At 31.9% G+C, this 23055-nt stretch overlaps 1 protein-coding gene across 2 annotated transcripts; it reads right to left on the reverse strand.

The window, feature by feature from the left end:
- Positions 1–9656: 9656 nt before the first annotated feature.
- LOC139519427 (synaptotagmin-11-like) lies at positions 9657–22850 on the reverse strand. 2 transcript variants are annotated; one of them, XM_071311521.1, is made up of 5 exons: positions 22556–22850; positions 19903–19968; positions 15986–16884; positions 13004–13148; positions 9657–11041 (listed from the first exon to the last, which is right to left on the reverse strand). In XM_071311521.1, exons 1-5 carry the CDS (start codon positions 22590–22592, stop codon positions 10722–10724), a joined length of 1467 nt encoding a protein of 488 aa, XP_071167622.1. In that variant the 5' UTR covers positions 22593–22850; the 3' UTR covers positions 9657–10721. The 2 variants fall into 2 exon arrangements, with proteins under 2 accessions (XP_071167622.1, XP_071167623.1); XM_071311522.1 differs by lacking the exon at positions 22556–22850 and adding an exon at positions 21400–21462.
- Between the last annotated feature and the right edge of the window lie 205 nt (positions 22851–23055).

Raw genomic sequence — 23055 nt, forward strand, 5'->3', positions numbered from 1 at the left:
TAAATGTCACCCCAAGCCTACATGCAAGAATGTAACTAGCGATGAAAACTAACTATGGCATCAATATTTAATTTTTACATAGTATTTGAATTATAAAAATAATACATTGTCATGTAACCATCATTGTTTTTTAGATAAAGTTTTTGTATTATTGAAACTTTTATAATGTAATTTAAAAAAAACCAATCTATATGGTCCAAATACTCATATGGTCCGGCTCGTTAATAACCAAACGAGTATGATACTCATATATCCGACCATATGAGTATACGCATATGGTCATGACCAAACGCGTATGGTCCAAATACTCATATGGTCCGGAACATATATACATAATATCTTCAAAATAGCTAATGATTGATACTTTACACATATGCGTAGTACTATATATAATTAACAATGTAAGATTGAACAATTCATTTAACATATTCCATATTCTCTTTCCTGAATTTCTCACAATTTCCTTTTGACAATTTGAAAAAAAGATATGTATATTTTGTTTGTTTTTAGAACCAATATTGACTTGTGCAAACATATGATATAGCAGTTTGATGATGAACGGGTTTTTTTCCTACATGCCGAAATATTTTTTTAAAACAGAGGCAATGAGGTACAGTAATTTGACAATGTACAACAATCACTTTTAGGGTCAAATAATTTAAATTTTGTATGTAACGCGTCTTCTGATTGTTTGTCACTGTTTATCAGCTCATAGACATAATTTAGTCAAAAAAAATATTACAGTCATTCCTTAAATATACCGTCAGATCATTTGCTTTCATTACACGTACATGAACGTGTAAAAAGCTACAAAGAACCCTTTTGACAGTAGCATTCTAAAATATTGAGATTACGATACTAGAATGCCATCATCTGCATAGGTTCCACTTCAAAAGCACACATTGGCTACTGACATGCAGCTAATAGCTATAATGCTTAGTCTGAAGTTTCATTCGATTGTACTGATATAAGGTCAACAGCTAAACTGCAAATCATCATATGTATACACCAAATTTGATTTTCACAAATATTCTTTGAAGAAAAGATCATCATTAAGATGCTCGATTGTATTGTGTTGACAATATATGTGTTACGTTCTGAGGTTATAAGCAACACGACAAGTGACGAAACAATCTTTATTCCTTTGAGAACTAGTGGTGACTCTACATGCAGACTTGTTCCGTTATCCATATGAGACAGGGTTCGTTCAAAGTTTTTCAGGGTGAACGAAATAAGTTAGCACTATCCTTAGATTCCACATTCAGTTTCAATGATGATTGTCCACTAAAACATTCAAAATTTGGTAACGCAAGTATCCCATCGCTTTAGATATAAAGGTTACCGCAGATACAAAATTTTACGACAAATTGTGTGACTACATTTGCGAAAGTGTGAACTTTCAATTTCTATGAAAACTTTTGAACCAAGGTTTTCGAGTGGTGAAGTTATAGTAATTCCGTCGAAAGTTTTACAGGTTGGATCATGAGTTGGATGACCGTTATGCAAATCTGTGTCACAGATGACCACGGAAATGTTTCAAATGTCGTAACTGAAATTTTGTCCCCTTTTCTTCGATTGTAACATCGTCTGATTTTTTACTTGGGAGTCGCATGTGGACATGAGTTGCATACCCTTCAAGATCATCTTACTTCAAATTGTTTGACTTGCGGGTTCTTTAATTTTAATGCAATGTATTTAAGCTTTGTTCAATATTTCGTTGTTTTCTATTCTGCTTCATGGCGTTGCCAGTTTTCTCTCAATTAGTGTTGAATGTCTCGGCGGCCTCTTTTTTACCAATCGTAACAACTCGGCCATTCTACGCAGTACAATAACTTATTTTGTCATGCAACCAGAAAGTTCGAGTACACGGTAGTTCCGATTGCTCTTTGGCGACCTTCCATCGGATGTCCAACATAGAGGATATCTGTACAGGCTTTGTAAATAAACAAACACGTATTTGTCACTGAAGTCAAACTATATGATACTTTGTAATCTGTCTACGCCGATTGTGATATTAACACAACATTCTTGACACATGATGTGGTGATATTTAGGTAAATTTAAAGTCAATATCTAAAAAGAGCAGTTGGCACGTGCACATTGCTACAATAGCAGACGACTAGTACTAAAATACATATGCCAAAAACAACATACATAGGCAACTGTTCCATCTTATCGTGTAATAGACGCAGTTAGGTATAAATTCAAATTCAAATTCAAATATATTTTATTGCTAATCAAAGCGCCCACAAGGAGCAGAACAATCAACATTAATTACATACAAATGATTACAAGTGATTCAATATGATTAACACAAAATGTTATAAAAAAAAAAAATATAATAATCAAACCAAAAAATATTTATTAAGACAAGTACAAGAATACAATATGTACCTATAGCTAGACATCCGGGTCAGTCTCCCTAATTCCAAAATGATGTGATAAATGTTTACAACGAATTGTAAAGGTGAACATCGATTAGTTGGAACAAGTATGCTTGTAACGGCGTATTCTGTGAAGAACATCAAACTCACTGACATAAGTTTTGACGTTGATTACCGTTATAGATCAACAGGTGTCATTTTATTGGTCATGATTTGAAATAATACGTGTTAATGAAAATTAAGACTTTTCAGTCAGGAAGGTTAATACTGTCGAGGTTAGAATCTCGTGTTAGATAAATAACCTTTATAGCTTGCTGTTCGGTGTGAGCCAATGCTCCGTGTTGAAGACCGTACATTGACCTATAATGGTTTAGTCTTTTACAAAATGTGACTCGGATGCATAGTTGTCTCATTGACACTCATATCCCATCTTCTTATATCTATAATTGTATATTAAGTAAATATGAACCAGTTATTATTATGACAATCAGTCATCGGTGTCCATATTTGTAATACACATGCGATATACATTTGAAACACCCGCACTTTCTCGTAAAAGACATTTTGCATTCCATTTTATCATGCCGTTATGCAGCATTTTAACTCCGAGCATTTCAATGCAACATTTTCCGAATGTTAAAACTTAAGATGCGTCTACGAAGACCATAAAACAAGCATCAGTTGCTTCTTATCCCATGTAAAAATATTTTAGTTTATTTATTGAAACATATTAAGCTATACATTTCTAGTTTTTATTCAGTGTGAAATTAATTTCTTAAATAGTAAACAACAAATATAAATGTCATATCTTTAGAACAATATGAATAGATCATGATAGGATAGTATTCAAACATATAAATGATGTCAACATTTGGTTCAGAGTTATTACAAGGTAATTTGTACAGAATTATAGAGATTAAATTAAAGATCACAGTATGCTTTGGCAACGAGGTAACATAATTTGAATATATGTGATATATCACATGTAAATAGAATTAAATATTTGGCCTCTTTCTGGTAGCGATATATTGCTTAATAATTCAAGTCGTGTATCAAATTTAAATTTAGTGGAAGGGTAAAATTTAATATTGAATCGAACTATCAGTAAATATATAGGTAGTTTTGTTTACACTCTGTCAGATATCAAAGAAAAACTTATGTTTACTGATGATGCAGAAATTGATTCGAACTAAAGGACTGTAAAGTATAAATTTGATGTGACGTATTGACAAGTTTTACTTTTATGTTTTTCTAAAGGAGGGAGGAGTTTTGTTTACGGACGAACAGCTGAGGGAAAACGAAGTTGTTAAACGTTTAATCTTTTGAGAAAAAGGTGATAAAATATTGATATTGTCAATTAAAATGCAGCTGCTACATTTTGGGTATGACGTAAGTTTCATGTTAAAGGCTTTGGTGCACACTGAAATCGGATATCATATTATTTATCAAGATGCACCCTTTTCTCATACAAGGTTAAATCTATTTATTCATCTGGAAGTTGTTTGTCTTTCTTTAATAAAAGCTTACGAGTATTGATCAATATTTTTTTTAAATCACGTTATTGTCATGCATATATGTGATAAATTAGAACGTTGCATGTGATTGTTACCATTGTGTACTGCTCTCATTAGCATCTGTTCATCATAAGTTAAAGGTTTAAGTTTCATCAAGTGTATGCTCAACACTAAATGATCTTTGAGATGCAAAACAAATGCGACACTCAAGGGTCTGGATTGTGGTCCTTCATTTCAATCTGTATTCATTTCTCTATTATTTCATTTTTCTCTATTTGTTATATATTTTGCCATTATTCTCTATTCTTTATATTTCAGCACCCCAGTTTATTATTCTGTTTGCAATATTTTTCTGTATTCTTTTTGTTTTACCAATTATTCTCTATTCTATAAACCCAACCCTCCCGATCTTTACCATATTCTAAAATATAAGAATACAGAATCTCCTGGTAGATAATTACATTGTTAAGATGCAAGCACACTGTATAAAAGACTAGTAACTTTGTTTGTATTTATAAAAAAAAAGAATTTCAAACAGACCGGGTCGTAACTAAGCTTTGGCATTCGTGAGTGGAGGTAAAGCCCCCATATTTACTCTCGCCACAAGTAAGAGAACTCTGTTCTCACTTCCATATTACACTTTAGTGATAGGAACAGTTATTTACACTAACTTCTGTATATAACTTTCATAGTATGCAAGGAAATTATGATTATTTTATATGTATATTGATATACAAAATAGAAACATTGTTAGAGCAAGATGGCCACGTAATATATAGCAAAGTGGTAACAAAAGTGTACTATTTACGATTTGAAAATGTCGGAGTTCTTGAGGGCGTTCCATTTCGCATTTGCCGTCAATGTGTGATTAGAAGATTTTCCAACTCCGTGTAGTCCTTATGTTCAGATTATCAATGTTAAACTTATGTGAAATTTGAACTTGTTCAAGTACATAAAGCATGTAGGGGTTTCACTCTAGAAAATTATTCAATCAAATACAAGTCCTCAAAAAACAAAAATGCAGAATTGATGCACAGAACCTGCCAAAAAGTCGAAAATATGGCAATCAAAGACCGTAAAAAACCGATGATATCCGAACAAACCCATGACTAAAAAGACGAAAAGACAAACAAAAGAAAAAGAACCCCAACAACACAAAATATATGGAGATACACGAACTTCAGAGGTAAACTGAGGTGCACTACATGCTCTACTCGTGGCTCCTATCATGTTCTTCGCCACGAGCAGAAACCCATTGAAAATCCCATTCGATGATTTCAATAAAGAGAAAGGTGGACAGGATTATAGGCTCGACAATTGGAATTTACACTATATATTACGATGAAATGTACGAAGCAGATATTCCAAAACGGGCAACAACATAATGATCGCGTCTGTAAAACTTTCGACGAGATGTCAGATTTTCTGATTCTGAAACACGGCGAGTCTCTACCGAAGAAATCAAGTTAGGAAAACGCCAGATCTTAAGAGTATCGTTGCATTTGAGACAGGTATTATACTCCAAAAAAATCTCAACTGTTCATTCAATCTATTATCTGTCTTAAAATATCAAAATGGATACTCCCTGTTTATTGGATGGAAAGTCAAGTTAGACTATAATAATAGTTTATGTGATTGCACGTAGCGGGGATTAGTATTTTATGAAATCTAGTAGATTTTCTGAAATCTGAATCTTATAGTATCCAAACTGATTTACTCCACCCCTGGTGTAGGTAGTTTTACAACCTCTAAATTCATATTCATATGTTATTGCTGATAGAATACATGTTGTTTATCATTTTGAAGAAAAAATATTTTTGAAATCCGGCATTGTAATGACACTAAATAAATGTTGAGTATCCAATATAAACTGAAGGGAGACACAGCTCTTCCTTATTGGTTCAATTCAAGGTAAGATATAAATCAGACATATTTTTTCAAGATTTCCTCTATAATAAAATTGTTTGGAGTAAGATACTGTTGATTTAATATTTTAGTTACCTTATATCCTATCTACGTAGCAGCTAATATATAAAATGTGGAATGCGCAAAAAAAACTTTGGGGCTTTTCTGCGCAGACATATTTCATGAAGGTAAAATAATTGTCTAGCATCATAGTAATCTTTGGTGTTATAAATGTAGTTGCAGACTCACACCTTTAACCATTTCGTAGGATTATCTTTTATTTTCTCAAAGTTTATGTTAATTTTCTGGTATAATCTTTTACAGAATCCATTGATATTATAAATCTGTTTTAAACAAAGATACATGTGCCAGCCATGCAATTAACACACGTACTTCGCGTCTTGTCTACAAGAGACTCATCGGTTAAGCTCATATAAATTAAAGCCCAAATAAAGTACGAAGTTAAAGAGCATTGAGTGCCAAACATTTTGAAAAGTTCGGCTAATGTTTTATGGTTCTTTAGCTATAGAACATTAAGAAGGTGTCCTACTGTTAACAATCATTTCCATAACTAATTTGTATTCGTATGTCTCGTCTCAAAATTCAACACCTTACATTTCTATTTTAAAGTGTTTTAACTTTAACAATGTGAAGTGAACTACATGTAGTTATAACATTGTCAAATGAATTACATGAGAAAATCAATATGTTTGTATATAAAACTCCATATGAAAGACCGAGATAATGAATGTCTTCAAGATCACATTCCTCATATGGTTCGGCTGCAATGTACTTATAAATCTATTAAAGAATTGTGTTAAAATATTTTATCCTATTTTAGAAAAAATATGTGTTCTTTACTTTGATGGTACTAAAAATTCTCTTTGCTGTGGTATGCAATTCAAATGAGACAAATCCACTTTGAACAATAAAAATGTATAATGCATCCTTTGAGGATAAAACTCCATGATTCATACTATCATTGACATTTAGAAAATATAATACACAGGAGCTATTATAAAGGATATACTTATATTATTTATGTCATGGAAACACTTAAAAAAAGGTTTAGATGACTGCTGGTCAATGTAGCCATAAAGACAGATGCGATAAAAGAAACAGGAGGTTCATAGCTGAGTAAAAACTATTGAACTATTTAGAACATAGTCTAGAATTCAAGAAAAAGTACTAAAAGGGGAGGGGGTGCAAATTATTCCCCACCACGTGTATAAGGATATACATAATGCCAACATGAAATACCTCGATACAGATAAATCCGGAAGCTGTTTGATGGTTGCGTTCAGATAGTTCAGACAACATGTTTATGTGTCATGTGATCAGGGTCAACTAAGATGATAGGCGTGAAATGTGGAATGACATTGGAAAATAAGCAGCCTTGCAAAAGTTCTCAAAGCACAGAAAGCGTGTCAGTGTGGCTTCACAAAAACATCGGATTTAATTACCCTCCAGTTAGGATGTGGCTGCAAATTCACACATCCCACAGAGACAAAATGGACGCTGGACTTTAGCAAACTTTTAGTGCATGCCGGGCGAAAGAAGACTAAGATATGACCATATTTATATACCCCTGTACCCCTTGAGGTTGTACATGTACGTAGTTTTTATCCCATAATTTATGTAGTCGTTGCTCCTTCAATGCTTTGTATTTGTCGTTTATTTATACGACCGACCAGAATCCGGACGCACAGACAAAATTAAAATTTCAAAAATACCGAACTCCAATGAAAATTCAAAACGGAAAGTCCCTCAAATAGCGAATCCAAAAGCTAAAACACACCTAAGGATGGATAACAACTGTCATATTCATGACTTGATACAGGCATTCCATAACGTAAAAAATTATTTTCTAATGTAGAAAATGGTGGATTAAACCTTGCTTTAAAGCTAGCAAAACCTCTCACTTGTATGACAGTCGAATCAAATTACATTATATTAACAACGATGTGTGAACAAAACAAACAGACAGAATAGGTTAAAATGTAAAAAATAAGGGTACAACAGTCAACATTGCGTTATAATCTTAATCACTATAAAAAAAACATGGCATATAGACCAATCATATTAGCTTCCTACCTAAATCAAGGTGCAATGATTGCTCTTGTTTAAGCTCTTTTGAATAAATCAATTCACCAATTGCTTATTCGAAGAGATGTTTGAAAGAAAACGATATTATTTTAAATAAAAAACCTCTTATCGAACTTCATATGTTCCCTTTAATTCAGAATGTCCTAGATATGACCATACATAACACTAGTGAATTGGATACTGTAACTGTTAGTTGTAGCACGTATGTCGAGTGAGTTGCTCTTGATGAAAATTGACTGTACAGTTCGTTGAAGAAGAAAACATATTCATAAATCCCACTCTTTTTAATGTACTAGACATGCCATTAACAACGATTTATTTATTTCTACCGTAAATATTCATTTATTATAAGCTTACAGGAGGGTAGACAATGTAAGCATTTGTCATCTTAGTGAAGAATTGAAATGCCCAATTGAATTTCTCAAAATTATAGATTTACATCATTATTATAATAATTTGACATGAAAATGATGATATGAATAAATTACTACCAATTAAACTACAACATCTCCCTATAAACGCATTTAATGATAACGCGGGTCCGCATTTAACACTTTACGAAATATAAAGAAGTTATGGTATATTGTTGCTGCGAAACATGTGACGAATTATTAAACCTATATTTGATATAAAATCTGCATATTAAGTTTCAGCAACATGTATATTTTACCTCGTATGCAAGAACTTTAAGATTTGCCTAAATCTTTCTCGTCTCAAAATGGCACAATTGTACCCTCATATTTTAACATACATGTTAAAAGAATCGAGTTTGAGATTATCTCGCTGTATTGAAGACCCATTGGTGGCCTTCTGTTGTTTTCTGCTCTTTGGTCGGGTTGTTGTTTCTTTGACACATTCCCTATTTCCATTCTCAATTTTATATCTTACTGAATATATAAATGTCATCAACTTTTACAAAATGTTATATATACATTGATATAAGAAGATGCGATGTGAGTGCCAATGAGACAACTCTCGTTCTAAGTCACAATTTGTAAAAGTAAACCATTATAGGTCAAAGATCGGCTTTCAACACGGAGCCTTCAAGTTGGTTCACATCGAACAGCAAGCTATTATATATGGCCCTAACAATGGCTAGTGTAAAACCATTCAACCAGGGAAATAAACGGTCTATTCTATATAAAATCGAGAAACGAGACACAATGACACTTATGAACTAACAACAACAAACGATAACCACTCCACGATATCGTTCCAATAGGAGCATATTATACATGATGCCAAGTTAAAACAGATATTTGTGTTTGTGGTTTCCCTACGATCCCTCTGTATGCCTCTTGGTACATCGTGAAATTCGACGCTTATCCCTCCGTCCGTTTAGCGTTCGTGTGATTCCCTCAAGTTTTTTTCTCCTGTTTTGTATATTGGAATTGGACAAACGAGATAATAACATAACCTACTGCTTATTACTTTGATTTCTGTGTGAAGAAAGGAATATTCATATTGGGCCATTTGATCATAAGTTTATGATCGTTTATAAATTGATAAAACTGAGAAATGTGTGAAAGGGTCAACACCCGACCAAAGAGTAGAAAATAGCCAAAGGTTACCAATGGGTCTTTAACACAGCGAGAAAATCCCGCACCCGAATAAATACGGCAACTTTTGACTGTGTCGACTAACAAGCCAGCTGGAACTTTTGATACCTGAGAGACAACAACATTTATAGAAACAAGTTGAGATGGTGAATTTCTATGTTTGGCAGCAAAACACGCCGTAAGATAGCTAGGTGTTAAAATCTTTTATTTGAAAACAATAAGCAATCATAATATAGAGAGCAATACAACGCATTTTTGGACATAAATATGAAAAATATAAAATATCTTATTTCTATGCAATCTATATAAAAATTTCCCGGTTTGTACAGCATTCGATTTTTGTTATACAAATACTCCACAGAAACATATATGTAACCGAAACATAATTCTAATAAAGTTATGAAAAGTTGAATCTTTTATGACTTTATAGAAATTTCTTGAATATTCACAAAAAAATAATCTGATATATTTTAATCGGTTTCAAATCGTTACAAAACTGAACTATTCGAAATATTAATAAAAGATGTTCCTGAATGTGGCACTCAATAAATACTCTTCAACTTTTTTGTTTTACCTTTTAACTGTTCTAATTCGCGTGCACCTGCTAAGTCTTTTGAAGACAAAACGTCTGACATACGAAAATTATAAACCTTGTAACCCCCTCCCCCCAAATTAAATGAAATAAAAACGTTTCATTTTGAAAACACTTAATTGTTTGTACATGTACATTTACATTAAAACAAATATAACAATAAAACAAGACATTTCCATTATTACTAATATGACTAGTTGAACAACGCTGTCTATGAGGGTCTGGGTGGGGTTCTTCATTTCTGTATTATTATTTTTTTTTAAAAACCATTTTTCTCTTTTTTCTATTCTTTATAAATTATGTCCTTTTATTCGTCGTTCTTTACTTTTCAACACCCGCTATTCTCTATATATAATTCTTTATGTTTTTTCCTTTTTCTCTTTTCTTTATTATTATGGCCCATTTACTGTATTATTGGTCAATCATTCTCTATTCTGTAAACCCATCCAGAACCTCATTTATACATAAAAATTTTGGAAAATGTTGAAAGACATCACAAACGAAAATATCACATAAGTTTGTTTTAAAGCATAAAAATCATTTTCAAGACATACATAGTGTTTATACCCAGATTTCAGAACCTGCTAAATTGTCAATTGTTGCAATTAACCAAGTCTCTATATGGTAGTATTATATTTTATTTCACTTCCATGGTCTATCATCATGGCTCAAATTTTATAACTGGAAGGATATTATGCCATTTGGCAACTTCATGCGAACATGGCCGAATCATTTCCAACCAATGATCGACGCCTGATTTTGGGCCATGTTTTGCTATCACCACACGGCCTATCACACCATCTCTTGTATGTCGACGACCTCTCATTATCACAAGCTCTAGCGCATGCTCACCAACAGTTGAATTATGAATGTCAAAAAGGAATGGTTGGTTCCACACCGGACTGTATCCACTCACAGTTTTTGTTTCCTTTGTCATAATAAGTTCACCGTGTAGATAAATATTTAGTATAATGTAATGGACTGAAAAATAAAAAATAAAATACTTGTAAAAACAAATAACATGTATTAAGCATAAAAACATAGTATGTTTTAATAAACCAACAGTGCAAAAGGGTGCATTTTAACTATTAAATTCGGTTTGTTTTAATAAATTATTGGTGCAAAAGGCCTCATTTTAAATCTTCCCCCTGCAACTTTATCATTAAATTCAGTTTGATTTAATAATGTAAAGGTACAAAGCAGCAAAAGGACCATCTAAAAAACTCCCTCCTATATCTTAATCATTGCATTTTAAAGTACAAACTAACCAACTCTTTCTTTATTTGGAACTTAAAAACAGTGATAACATTGATAACTTTGTCCCTTTGCTTGAAAGTCTCCTACAACGCCAATATAATTTCACTTAATCACAAATCTACTAATTAACTATTTTGTTAAACGAAAAGACACATTTGTATTACGCAACTAAAGGAACTCGGACAAAGATTTGATTTCGAAATTAAAAGCGTACAAAAAGAAGGATTTTCACTAGAAGTAAAAATTATGTAATCCATAACAATTATTGCTATTTCCAGAATGCAATATATCAGGAAAAATCAATATATCATATATAATGGTGTATTGGGCTTCAGAAATAGAACATGAGGCTATTTATGTATGACAACTATACTATCTGGGTTCCTGTAATTAATCATACTTTTTTATTAGTCTTGAAGCTATGAATCATAGTATGTGGGATGATAACGCTTTCAAGCTTTGAATGCCGTAATTGAATACCATTCCCCAACGTCAGTGGTCATTCTTTTGGTGAATGTAGGTTTGTAGTTGTATGCATTAGGGTTGTTTTTTTACATTTGACAGATCCAAGGTGTTGGGTTAGGGGATGGAACCCCCTTTTATTGACGATTAATGCATTTGAATGGGGACATAATAGTTTATCCGGGGCTGGGACCCCCTTTTGAAAATGGCTGGATCCGCCCCTGTGCCTGTACAATATCAGTCTAGATCTAGATCATGCGTAGCTTGTTTTTTTGTGGGTTTTTTTGTGTGTAATAATATCAGTTGAGAATGGTCGGTGTTGTTTGTAGATATAGTCAGTTGTGTACTGTACATGTGAGATTTGGTAATTCCTTTTATCCTTTTTAATATATAATGCAATGGTTAAACTGATGAAATATACTGCCGAAATGTACACAAGAACTTAGTATTACTTCTTATAAATCAAACAAACACAGTATTTTTCTATTAAAATCTGATATTTCAATTTCACACGGGAAACTCATATTGGATCTTTTTAATGCTCACTATGCAATTGTTTAGCTCATGATTGAATGTTGTGCCTCATTAGGTCTCTGTTTGAAACTTGTCTCATTGCCAATCATACCACATCTTCTTATTTTTTAAGTTCTTTAAGCGTTTAAAGAAGCTATTTTCTGGTTAATATTTTGATTTTGAATAAGCTATGAAATAAGTCTGAACAATAATTTACAAAAAGCCTTGATAATGTTTGTGGCAAATAAGTTTTAAATATTATTATTACTTTTCTATTCAGGTTCCTTTAATGACAGATTATCAAAAGGCTATATTAGACACATGTTCATAGAGGTTATCAGACGGCAAAGCACAATTCAAACTTTAGTTTTGTTATATAAGTTTTATTTCCATAAAATCAATGAATTAAGGAAGTTCGCTACTCAGTTTCAAAATAACAAGCTTTTCATAACATTAGTAAATATTAATAGGGGATTAATAAAGTTACCAAAAGAGCGAAAATAATATGAAGGTCCGTGTGCTTGTTTTCTAGATAAAATAAGCCATTTTAATTTTGGCCCTCTTGAATTTTCTTAGCTTTATCATTGACATGATTAACTTCTCAAATGGATAAAATCAGAGGATTCCGAAAAACTGACAGGAATTCCAAACATAACACGCGAACATCCTTCAACTGTCAATGTGATTTCAATGAATTGTCTCAATGTTTACCTGGTTGTCCAAGAAGTCGATCTGATTTCGGTAAATGTTCTGCTCGTCTTATAAATACTTTCATTCTTTTGGCCATACTGTTATACTGTAGCAAAACAAATATTTCACCCAGATTGCTGTTTAAATGTTTGTCTGCAGTAGAATGCTACAAGAAAAAATATTCTGATATTGAAATCTACAAATTGAACTTGAAATACTAAAACCTTCCTGAAAAATATTCAAATCAATTGAATTACACTATTATATAATAGCTCTTGTAGCTTATTAGCTTATATACAGATGATAAAACTTTAAGATTCAACAATTATTGGAAAGAAATGTGCAAAATCAGATTCTATGATAAATTGTGGGTTTATATGAGTCGATATATAAGATAAGACAATGACTTCAAATTAGTCATTTTGGTTTGTTAAGTTGCATTTAAAGAGGTGAATATCCTAACATCTATGATCTACATAGATGTGTTATTACTTATAAGCAAACAGTTCTGGTTTTGGCAATTAAGCCAGAAAAAGACAAAATAGTAATTTAAAAGACAGTGGTCACTACGTTTGATAGATTTGAGATGATGGCAAGATTCCTGAGTATCAAAATAAATTGATCTTCACGAAATAAGATAAAAGATTTAAAAAAAAACTTCTATGTAAATTACGTCTATGCAAATTAGATGTAGTCCTCTAGTATCTTCGGTTCTGACTCGACACCACTCATATACGAGAAGGCTAAATCTAATACTTAGTAATTTTAACATCTGTATGACTAATACAATTTCTTGATTTAATTGATACGCAAGTTTAAATATTATTGCTAACGATTTATGTTTATACATATTTGAGAATGGGGTGTGTTTTGTTTTTATTTTATGTTCCTCCTACTTTTCCTCGGTCTATTCGTTAAATCATGGATGTATATGAGATGTGTCTTTTTTTTTAATGAAAAATAAATAGACCCATTTCTTTTAACAAATAATATAGTACATATGTATTTAACTGTTATATATATATATATATATATACATAAATTTCCAACCGATCAGTTTTCCTATTAATTTTCTTTATGGAGGAAGAAAGCATAAGTAGATTTTAATGTCTAAATACTTTTATCTAAAAGGGAAAGTTGTTTCCGTCATCAATTGATTTGAGAAAGTGCCAAATTTTTTAATCAATTCAAGATAAGTGTATCTTTATATTGATATTGAAATCACCACCTGTCTATTTAGCGATACAATATTAAGATTGCATTTATATAATAAGTATTTTTTAAACAGCATTTTTTTTCTCTGAATTTAACATATTTAACTAAGTTAAAATAAAAATGAAACTTGATGGAATGCAGAGAGCACAATCTTTAAAATGTTCTACAAGGGGACGACGTGACTATGCACAGAAACTTAATAAAAATGCCTTTTTTTTGTGCAAAATATTATTAGATATAAGAAGATGTAGTATGAGTGCCAATGAGACAACTTCACGCCATCCAAGTCAAAATTTATAAAAGTAAACCATTAAATAGATCAAAGTACGGTCTTCAAGACGGATCCTTGGCTCACACCGAACAGCAAGCTATAAAGGGCCCTCAAAACTACTAGCGTAAAACCATTAAAACGGGAAAAATCAACAGTCTAATCTATATAAAAAACAAGAAACACTTATGAACCACATCAACAAACGACAACTACTGAACATCCAATTCCTGAATTAGGCCAGTACTGTGCAAACAATTGAAACAAGTTTACACGTTTTAATGGTACCAAACCTTCACCCTTATCTGAAACAATAGTGTAACATCACAACAGAGAAAGTCACACTATAAAATATTAATTGAAATGGCTTAACTCAATCAAAAGACATATAAAAATGCACATTAATTCTCAAGTTTTTGTCTTTTTTATTAGCTGATTCGGATTATCAAACTTAACCAAACGATATTGTTCTTGTGAAACTTAAAACAAAATAGTATTTAATCTAATAAGTTCAAAAAAGATTTTTCTTTGAACGTCTCATGTGGTACTCTTAGAAGGTTTTGAATCGTATCTGTCAAACAGAAAATTGAAAGAAAAAGGAAATCAATTGGACATTTTAAAAATTCGTTAGTTTCTTTCATGTTCAGCAAATCCTTAATAGGCAGTAGTTATATGTTGGAAAAGAAACAAATATTTATTAAATTTTAATTCAGATGGAGTTCTCTTTAATTAAAATGTTAAAAGCAAACGTGGAACTCTATAATTAATGTTAGATCAATAGATGAAATAAACACTTATTTTCTTTTAATTTCATTCGCCGTATTTGCTAATTTCACACTGATATGTATACAGAGTATACACAGAAAATAATTGGAAACTCAGCACCTTTTTGGCTAGAAGCAAATTTGCAAGTGGCAAATATTTCTAGCGTAGTTTGGGAAAAGTTATAAAACTTTCGACTACCACCAAGAAAAAAACTGAATTAAATGTCAGCTTAGCCTTTTATGGTTCTCATGCGCAAATTTTATATCGAATTCCATAAGAACGGTCTTTTACAAGTATCAATTCATGATGTATCATAGACAAAGGAGGCCCAAAAAATATTAAAACTGTATATTACATGTAACGGGGTTAAAGCATATGTAACTTGATGATTGTATGAGAAGTTACTGTAGACACGCCCATTTTGTAATAATTAAGATGATGTTTGAGGAGAATATGTTGAGTTCTACATCTATACTTAAAAACAAAACAAACTACAAATGAAAAAAATATGAAATCTTCTAGTATAACAAAACTGAATTTAAGATTGCTTTTACTTCAACTTCGTACTTTTTTTGGCCGTTTAACCTTTTTGTCGTTCAAGCATCACTGATGAGTCATTTGTAGACGAAGCGCGCGTCTGGCGCAAATACAAAATTACAATCCTGGTATCTATGATGAGTTTATTCTTCATAGATCATAAGTTCAAGTTTTGTAATATTTTACAATAAAAACATAAGGGATGTTTTCAACTTTACCTTTTTCAGTCTTTTCCTTTGAAGAACAACTTCCATTCGTGTTGGAGATGGCGATTTTATATTTATTTCAGTACACTGTATAAATGCTTCACCAATAAAGTTGGTCTTTGATTTTGACTTTTTCTTTGAAAATAAAGACAGTCTAATTGTACAATGTTCTAAATCTTGTAACGATACGTTACTAAACTGCAAGATTTCGTCAAAATGTACAATTTCATCCACAGGCACTACTTTCGTGTTTATGCCTTCGTTTGATTTAGGGAATAAATGAGCAGTAATAAACACTTCAGAATTTTGTGTTTTGAAAGGAAGATCCATGACGTCTTGTAAATCTATATTTAACACAGAGTTTGCTTGATGGTAGTCTAAACAAAGCGTAAGGACTGTGTCGTTATCTGGTCTATAAATAACACCGGAAGCAATCCCACTGGTCAAGTTGCCCATAGACTTTGCCCTTCTCATCATTCTCAATTTCTTAATAGCGGAAATTTTATTCATATCAGATGTAGATTTATCACTTTGAGGACTGCCGCTTAAAGTAGTTTCAATTATATCTGAACCGGAAGGAGTACTTGATCTATCACCGGAGGGTGTACTCGATCTATCGGACATATCCAATTCGGAATACTCTTCTTGTGGGTATTCTTCGCTATACATAAAAGTGTTATAATTTGTGTCGTCAGCAGCATTTTTGTTATCTTCACTTTGTGAGCGATAAAGTTGACTATTTAAACTAGCAATTCCAAACGGCGATGGCGCATCATTTGTGATGAAGAAATGCCCTAGACTAGATTTACGCCGCACTATAGATTTGCGTCGTCTGAGGCAAATGATGCATGCAAAAATCACACAGGAAATAACAACAGCACAACACACTGCGATGATGACCTGTACCACAGCTAAAACAAGAAAACGAAATGCAGTTAAGTATTAATTGTGTATGCATATATAATGGCCATACAGTGTTTATTTTTGTTTTTTGTTTCGTGGAGATTATTCATTTCTTATTGATTTTGTTTTCTGATTGTTTTGTTTTTGCGTGTTATCATCCTAAAATAGCAGCAAAATTAAAGATATCAAAAATACAGATTGATTGTTTGATTGTTCATATTTCAGTGGCAAATATTTCATGCATGTTCAGGATGAGAACAAAGTCACAATTAAAAACAAAAGGTAGGTTCGGTAATAGAGGTCAACTGGTTAAAGGTCCGGAAAGTTGGTATTGCCACGGGTAAATAAGGGTATGTTGAATAGGGACAGAAATTGAACCTTGCAACAGGCCACCTACGGACACCTCAAAGAGTTGTTGCAAGACGTCCAATTTCTGGCCCGACATGGCTGCGTACTAGATATATCCAGCACAGCCACCCGGACGCCCCACTAGGCAAGGGTTTAACTGCCAGTTGATTCGAATATGAAAAGGATATAAAATATGTTAAAGTCCATTCGTAATTTAGAAGGAAAAAAAATAGTTTGACCATGTTCCAACACATTCCTAAAACAATTAGACTCTTATAAAGGTAACTAACTGTACAGTAATCTCTCATAAGAACTAGCAATTATTTCTAAAAATGTCAAAATTCCAAAACTTTTCACATCTTTGATAAAAATAAGAAGATATCGCATGCTTGCAACTATCAATCAAAATACCAGGTACGTTGTACGTTAAATTGTAACTCGACAACTGATTACGTGCATCCATGAAATAAAGATTCTTTAGTTATGTTGATTTAATTCAATCTTTTATATGAAATATTTGTGATATGTAATTGTGTAACTTTTAATTTTGTTATTTCGTAAATGTGTGATAGATTATTATATATAATTATAATTCGAAATTTTTATTGTCAATTAGCATCATGCATTTATGGTATTTGAAACATGTTTTTTTTACAGTTGGTGCTGCCGTCAGAACTACACCTACATGTAAATGTCGAGACATTTACAAGTATTCAACTGAAAATATGGAAGGTTTAATGCTAAAAAACGAAATTTTGTCCTATCAAAGGGGAAGCGCGTACGCCACCCCATACAAGAATCCGACGCTAGTGACTAAATATATACCAGTCTTTTAATTTAAAAAGCCACATGGCATTATTTTGATCCAAACTAGTACATTATTTCGTGTGCAAATGTATAGACAACAAAGAAAAACCTAAATTACAAGGCTGCTGAGTTTTAAGCATGCATGCAGCTACCATCAAAACAGAGAGATGTAAACAATAGTGTGAAACAAGATTTGTCAGTTTCAATTTTCACTAATACGTATAATCACGTATATCCACATATATGATTTGTACCATACACATATTTTATACAATTGTTACTGTGATTTTTCGACTAAAACATCCGATAGTTCAAATTAAGCATGACTACGTAGTTTTATTCTGTTATGGATGACGGCACATCAGAATCCTGAATTTGTTTAATTTACGCCATTTTTATGGATGACGGCACATCGAAATACTACATTTGTTTACGCCATTGTTTATGGATGACGCCACATCGAAATACTGAATTTGTTTACACCATATTTTTTTTATGGATGACGGCACATCGAAATGCTACATTTGTTTACGCCATTTTTTTCTGAATGACGGCACATCGAAATACTGAATTTGTTTACACCATATTTTTTTTTATGGATGACGGCACATCAAAATACTAAATTTGTATCCGACATTTTTTTTTATGAATGACGGCACATCGAAATACTAAATGTGTTTACGCCATTTGTTTATGGATGATGGCACATCGAAATACTAAATTTGTTTACACCATTTGTTTATAAACTAGTATTGACGAAGACGAAGATATAAAATAATGAAATAACATTTAATATGTTGTGATAAAATCTAATTTTACATGATTTAAATTGAATGCGAGGTTTCTGTTTCTTAATCAATAGCGCTAAAAAAAACCTGACTCATTTATATATATAGTATAATACTTTAGTAGGATAAATCCAAATAATACATATCTGAGTATGTAGTGTGTGTTCTCCATTTAAAAAAAAGCAAGAACAACACACAAAAGACATGGAATTCCTTTACATAGTAAAGCAAACAAAAATTACCCACTCGTGCTGCATTTCATAGACTAGTGTAATAATGAACGACTGGTTATTATTTCAAACTGCTTACACGAAATTCAGTTATTTTAACGTTTCGATTCCAGTTTTAAGAAGTTTGATAAACATTTGCAGCGTTTGCTTGGATTATTTAAAAGTTTCGTTTAGCCCGGAAACAACCATTTTACTTCACAGTTGGAAAAGGAGGGGCTTAATGTTTGCGCTAAAACATTTTCTGACTCAGACAAAAATCATAACCCACCTGTTTGAAGTAAAATGATTCGGCTCTCTTCGTAAGCTTTGTTAATGCTTCTGACCTGTGAATCTTCTTTTAACTTTTGACAACATGTTGATAGTTGATAGTAAATGGTAATATTGACTTTGCCATCCAGATTGCGTAGTAAAAGCCACCACTCTTATCATCTAGTTTTAATATATTAACGTATCGCTCTGGGAGGTGCAAAATTAATGTATTTTAACTCGAGCACACTGACAGAATAATCAGACGATATTTTTCCAATCAATTGTAAAGTGCAAATCCGCCCGCAACAATTTTTTTCTTCTATGGCCTGGAATCAGGTTTGAAATAATGATTTTCTCTTTGTATCAATACGGTTAACAAACGCCATAAAACGGGTTTATGTCTGAAAAATTAGTTTAATATGTCATTTATTCGTGCGTGGGTCTAAAATTATTGCAGAGGCTGTCTACAGCTATAAATTTCTAGTTTGGAAAACACTGATGAATTAAATGGTTTGGGGAATACCTACACATATACGGGATAGGTAATATAAAAGTATAAACCAACAAAGACGAATAAGTATCTATGTACAGTATATCTACTTACGATCATCAATTGGGTGTCTGTGAGCTCCTTCTTTTCCATCATGTCCCGTATTATCTCGTTTCTGATCTGAAAAAAAAAAAATAAAAACCATAAAACACATCCGCATATTCTTAAACATATATGTCAGTTTTCTTAATGGTCAGTTTGTGTTTGAAATATTAGTGGCCCTATATTCTTTAATTTTGACCATACTGAAACGTATGTCAGTACAAAGAACACAAATTACTTATGTAATGTGTTTTAATATTGATTGATTGATTAGTTAAAGATGTTGATTGCTTAAACGTCCAGTGGAAAATAGTTCACGTTTATTTAAAAGGAAGACATCAAGTTTACAATCAGTCTAATCTGCAGGTTCTGAAAAGTGGATCTTCAGAGAGGTTAAAAGCGATTAATTTACACTGACAAAAAATAAGTGAATGTATGAGAAGTTGACTCGTAACAATTAAAGAAGTTTCTGCAAACTGACGATGTCTTAATTCGCGAGTTTATAGATAAAATCCTTAAACAATTCCATTATATAGCTCCATACAAGACGTCGGTGGATATGTGCAACTCGCAACATTTTCATTTTGTTAACCCCTCCCTCATCTTTGTCCACAGTGTTACTTATCATGTAAGAACCCCTACTTTCCTAATAAGTCTTTTTGAAACTTTATTGGACAATGCACAGAATGAATTTTAAATTTAGAAACTTAGTCATGTTAGTTTAAGACGATAAGGGCTGACAAAATCATAAAAATATGTCTTCTTCCACATAACTCATTGAGAACCTATTTTGCATTCAGTGAAATAAGACTACACAATATCGTTCTTCAGGGAGTATTAAGTACAAAACATGTTCTAAAAATGTATATATTGTATGTAAATATAGCTAATTAAAAGTTTAAACTATACCATGCATGTCTCTTAAAAGGATTTTATACGATTGAAATGAATCTCACCCGGACTTGTTTTTTTAATTACTGATTTTTACTTTCATAAAATGCTTCAACCTTTTTGCGTAATCCGTAATCCCTACAAACTTGCTGCAGTATAAAAGGAGGATTTAAATTGTTGTTGCATATCTGCTGCCACAAGCTATAAAGGCCAAATTTGTCTTAATTGAATCCAGGAAATAAAAAAGTCATACTTCATTGAAAACCCCAATTACTACAATGTACTAGTGTTCCACCAAACAAATATACTGTACATCACAAGTACTAGCTTCAACGTACAAAGGATAAAGAAAACACCGTTAAATCATACGTGATTTGGTGCACACATTTAAACCTTCATACATTTAATATACATGTCCTGGAATTAGTTGCATTATTTAATCAAAATTAATGTTGCAAACATTTTTGCATTATAATTAAAATTCAATTAAAAAAACCAGATTCAGTATTTCATTATAGTCTCTGCATGCAATCATATATAAGAAGATTTAAAGGACAACACAAAAAAAAAAATAATAAAACATTTGCAATGTATGCACTAGAATATAAAATATATTACCTTTCAGTAACATTGCGAAATCTGTCAAACTATTACACACTTAAGAACTATTTTGCTTTCAAAATAAGGAGCTGACAAATCAAAATGCCTTTAGTTTTATTTTACCAAAAAATACGAGGTGCAACGTGGCGTGTTCACTGTTAGACGTTGACACCAATGAGGTTATCAGTTTAAAATTCTTAAAATGTACGTCTTAATGTTTGCATCATTCAACTGGAATAGATGTATCAGTTTAATATTTATTTAATTTTATAATACACGTCATAGTTTCATACATTTGCTAGGTGCATATGTATTAAACTGAAATAAGATCGTGGATACCTATGTGGTAAAACAAAGATTCAGAAGACTTATTAAGTTAGTAGTAATAAACATGCTTGTCCTAAATGGGATATAAAATGTCAGTGCAAAACAAACATAAATTTGTAATTCAGTAAACATATTTGAAAGAGAATTTGTCTATAACAAGGCGAGGGACTTTTTTGTATCACAAACTTATAAAGTTGCTAGATTTATCACTCGGCAAGCCTCCGTTTTCAAAGGCATCATGACTCATTCTATTTCACAAACATCATGTTTTCAGCCTGAAAATTGCTTACAAAATGTTGTAGCATGTTAATTTAATACTATTTCACGTCGCAATATTTTTCGCACCTGAAATATATACTAGTTTTCAATTTAGGTGACTGGTCCCAACCTCAACCTGTCCAGGAACATGTAGTCTGTGTTTATATACATTAAATCCATATCAGTACCCTTACCCTTCGAAATGAACACAAATAAACCTTACAGATTATTCCGTAGGGTGATGTATGGATAGCTTGCCTGGCATACGATTTAACACACATAACTTCAATAAGAAAGTTTTAAAAAAAAGCCTAGAGCATGCATGAAATATTTGCCACTGAACTTTAGGCAACAAATTATTAATATCAATATCTTAATAAAACAATTCAAATTAAATAACTATAATACGTAAACTTCCAATATGTTGTGAAAGTTCACAATCAAAACAAGTGACCATTTAAATCATCATATCTTAGTTATTTGTATTATAAGTAAAATCGTGACAAATTTTAAAGGGACTTCAAAAGAAAAGAAAAATATAAATTAAAATTGAAAAATAAATCAAAATCAAAATAAATTAAAAACTTACCTGTCACACTGTTTATAGAAGGAAATGTAATAGTCATGTTAAAATATAATCCTTCGAAAAATAAACTATAAATCCTTCCAAAAAGTTTCCTTCATTTTCTGATCCGATACATGTCAAGTATTAGATGTGAAATCTACCATCTGCTCCGATATCAGCAATATATACAGTGATCACATGATTACGCTCAATATAGTCAATTTCCATAACTGATACAAGTCGTAAAGCTATCATTACTATCCAATCCTATAAATAGAGCCCAGTGATAAGTACCTGAAACTGTGAAGAGACTTAAGTTATCGAAATGTAATAATTCATTTGAATCAGATGGTTAAATCTAAAGGATGTTATAAATTCGGGGGTACTTGTACGTGAATCAAAAGTCAAAGGCCAATGGTGTTATGATCTGACGAGAAGATCTTGTTTATAATACAGGTATAAATTAGTCAACCATTGAACCGTGTCAATCTTGTTTATTTTTATTGAAATTTGATTAAGAAATA

Source organism: Mytilus edulis, chromosome 4, assembly GCF_963676685.1.
Source record: "Mytilus edulis chromosome 4, xbMytEdul2.2, whole genome shotgun sequence".
Taxonomy (NCBI): domain Eukaryota; kingdom Metazoa; phylum Mollusca; class Bivalvia; order Mytilida; family Mytilidae; genus Mytilus; species Mytilus edulis.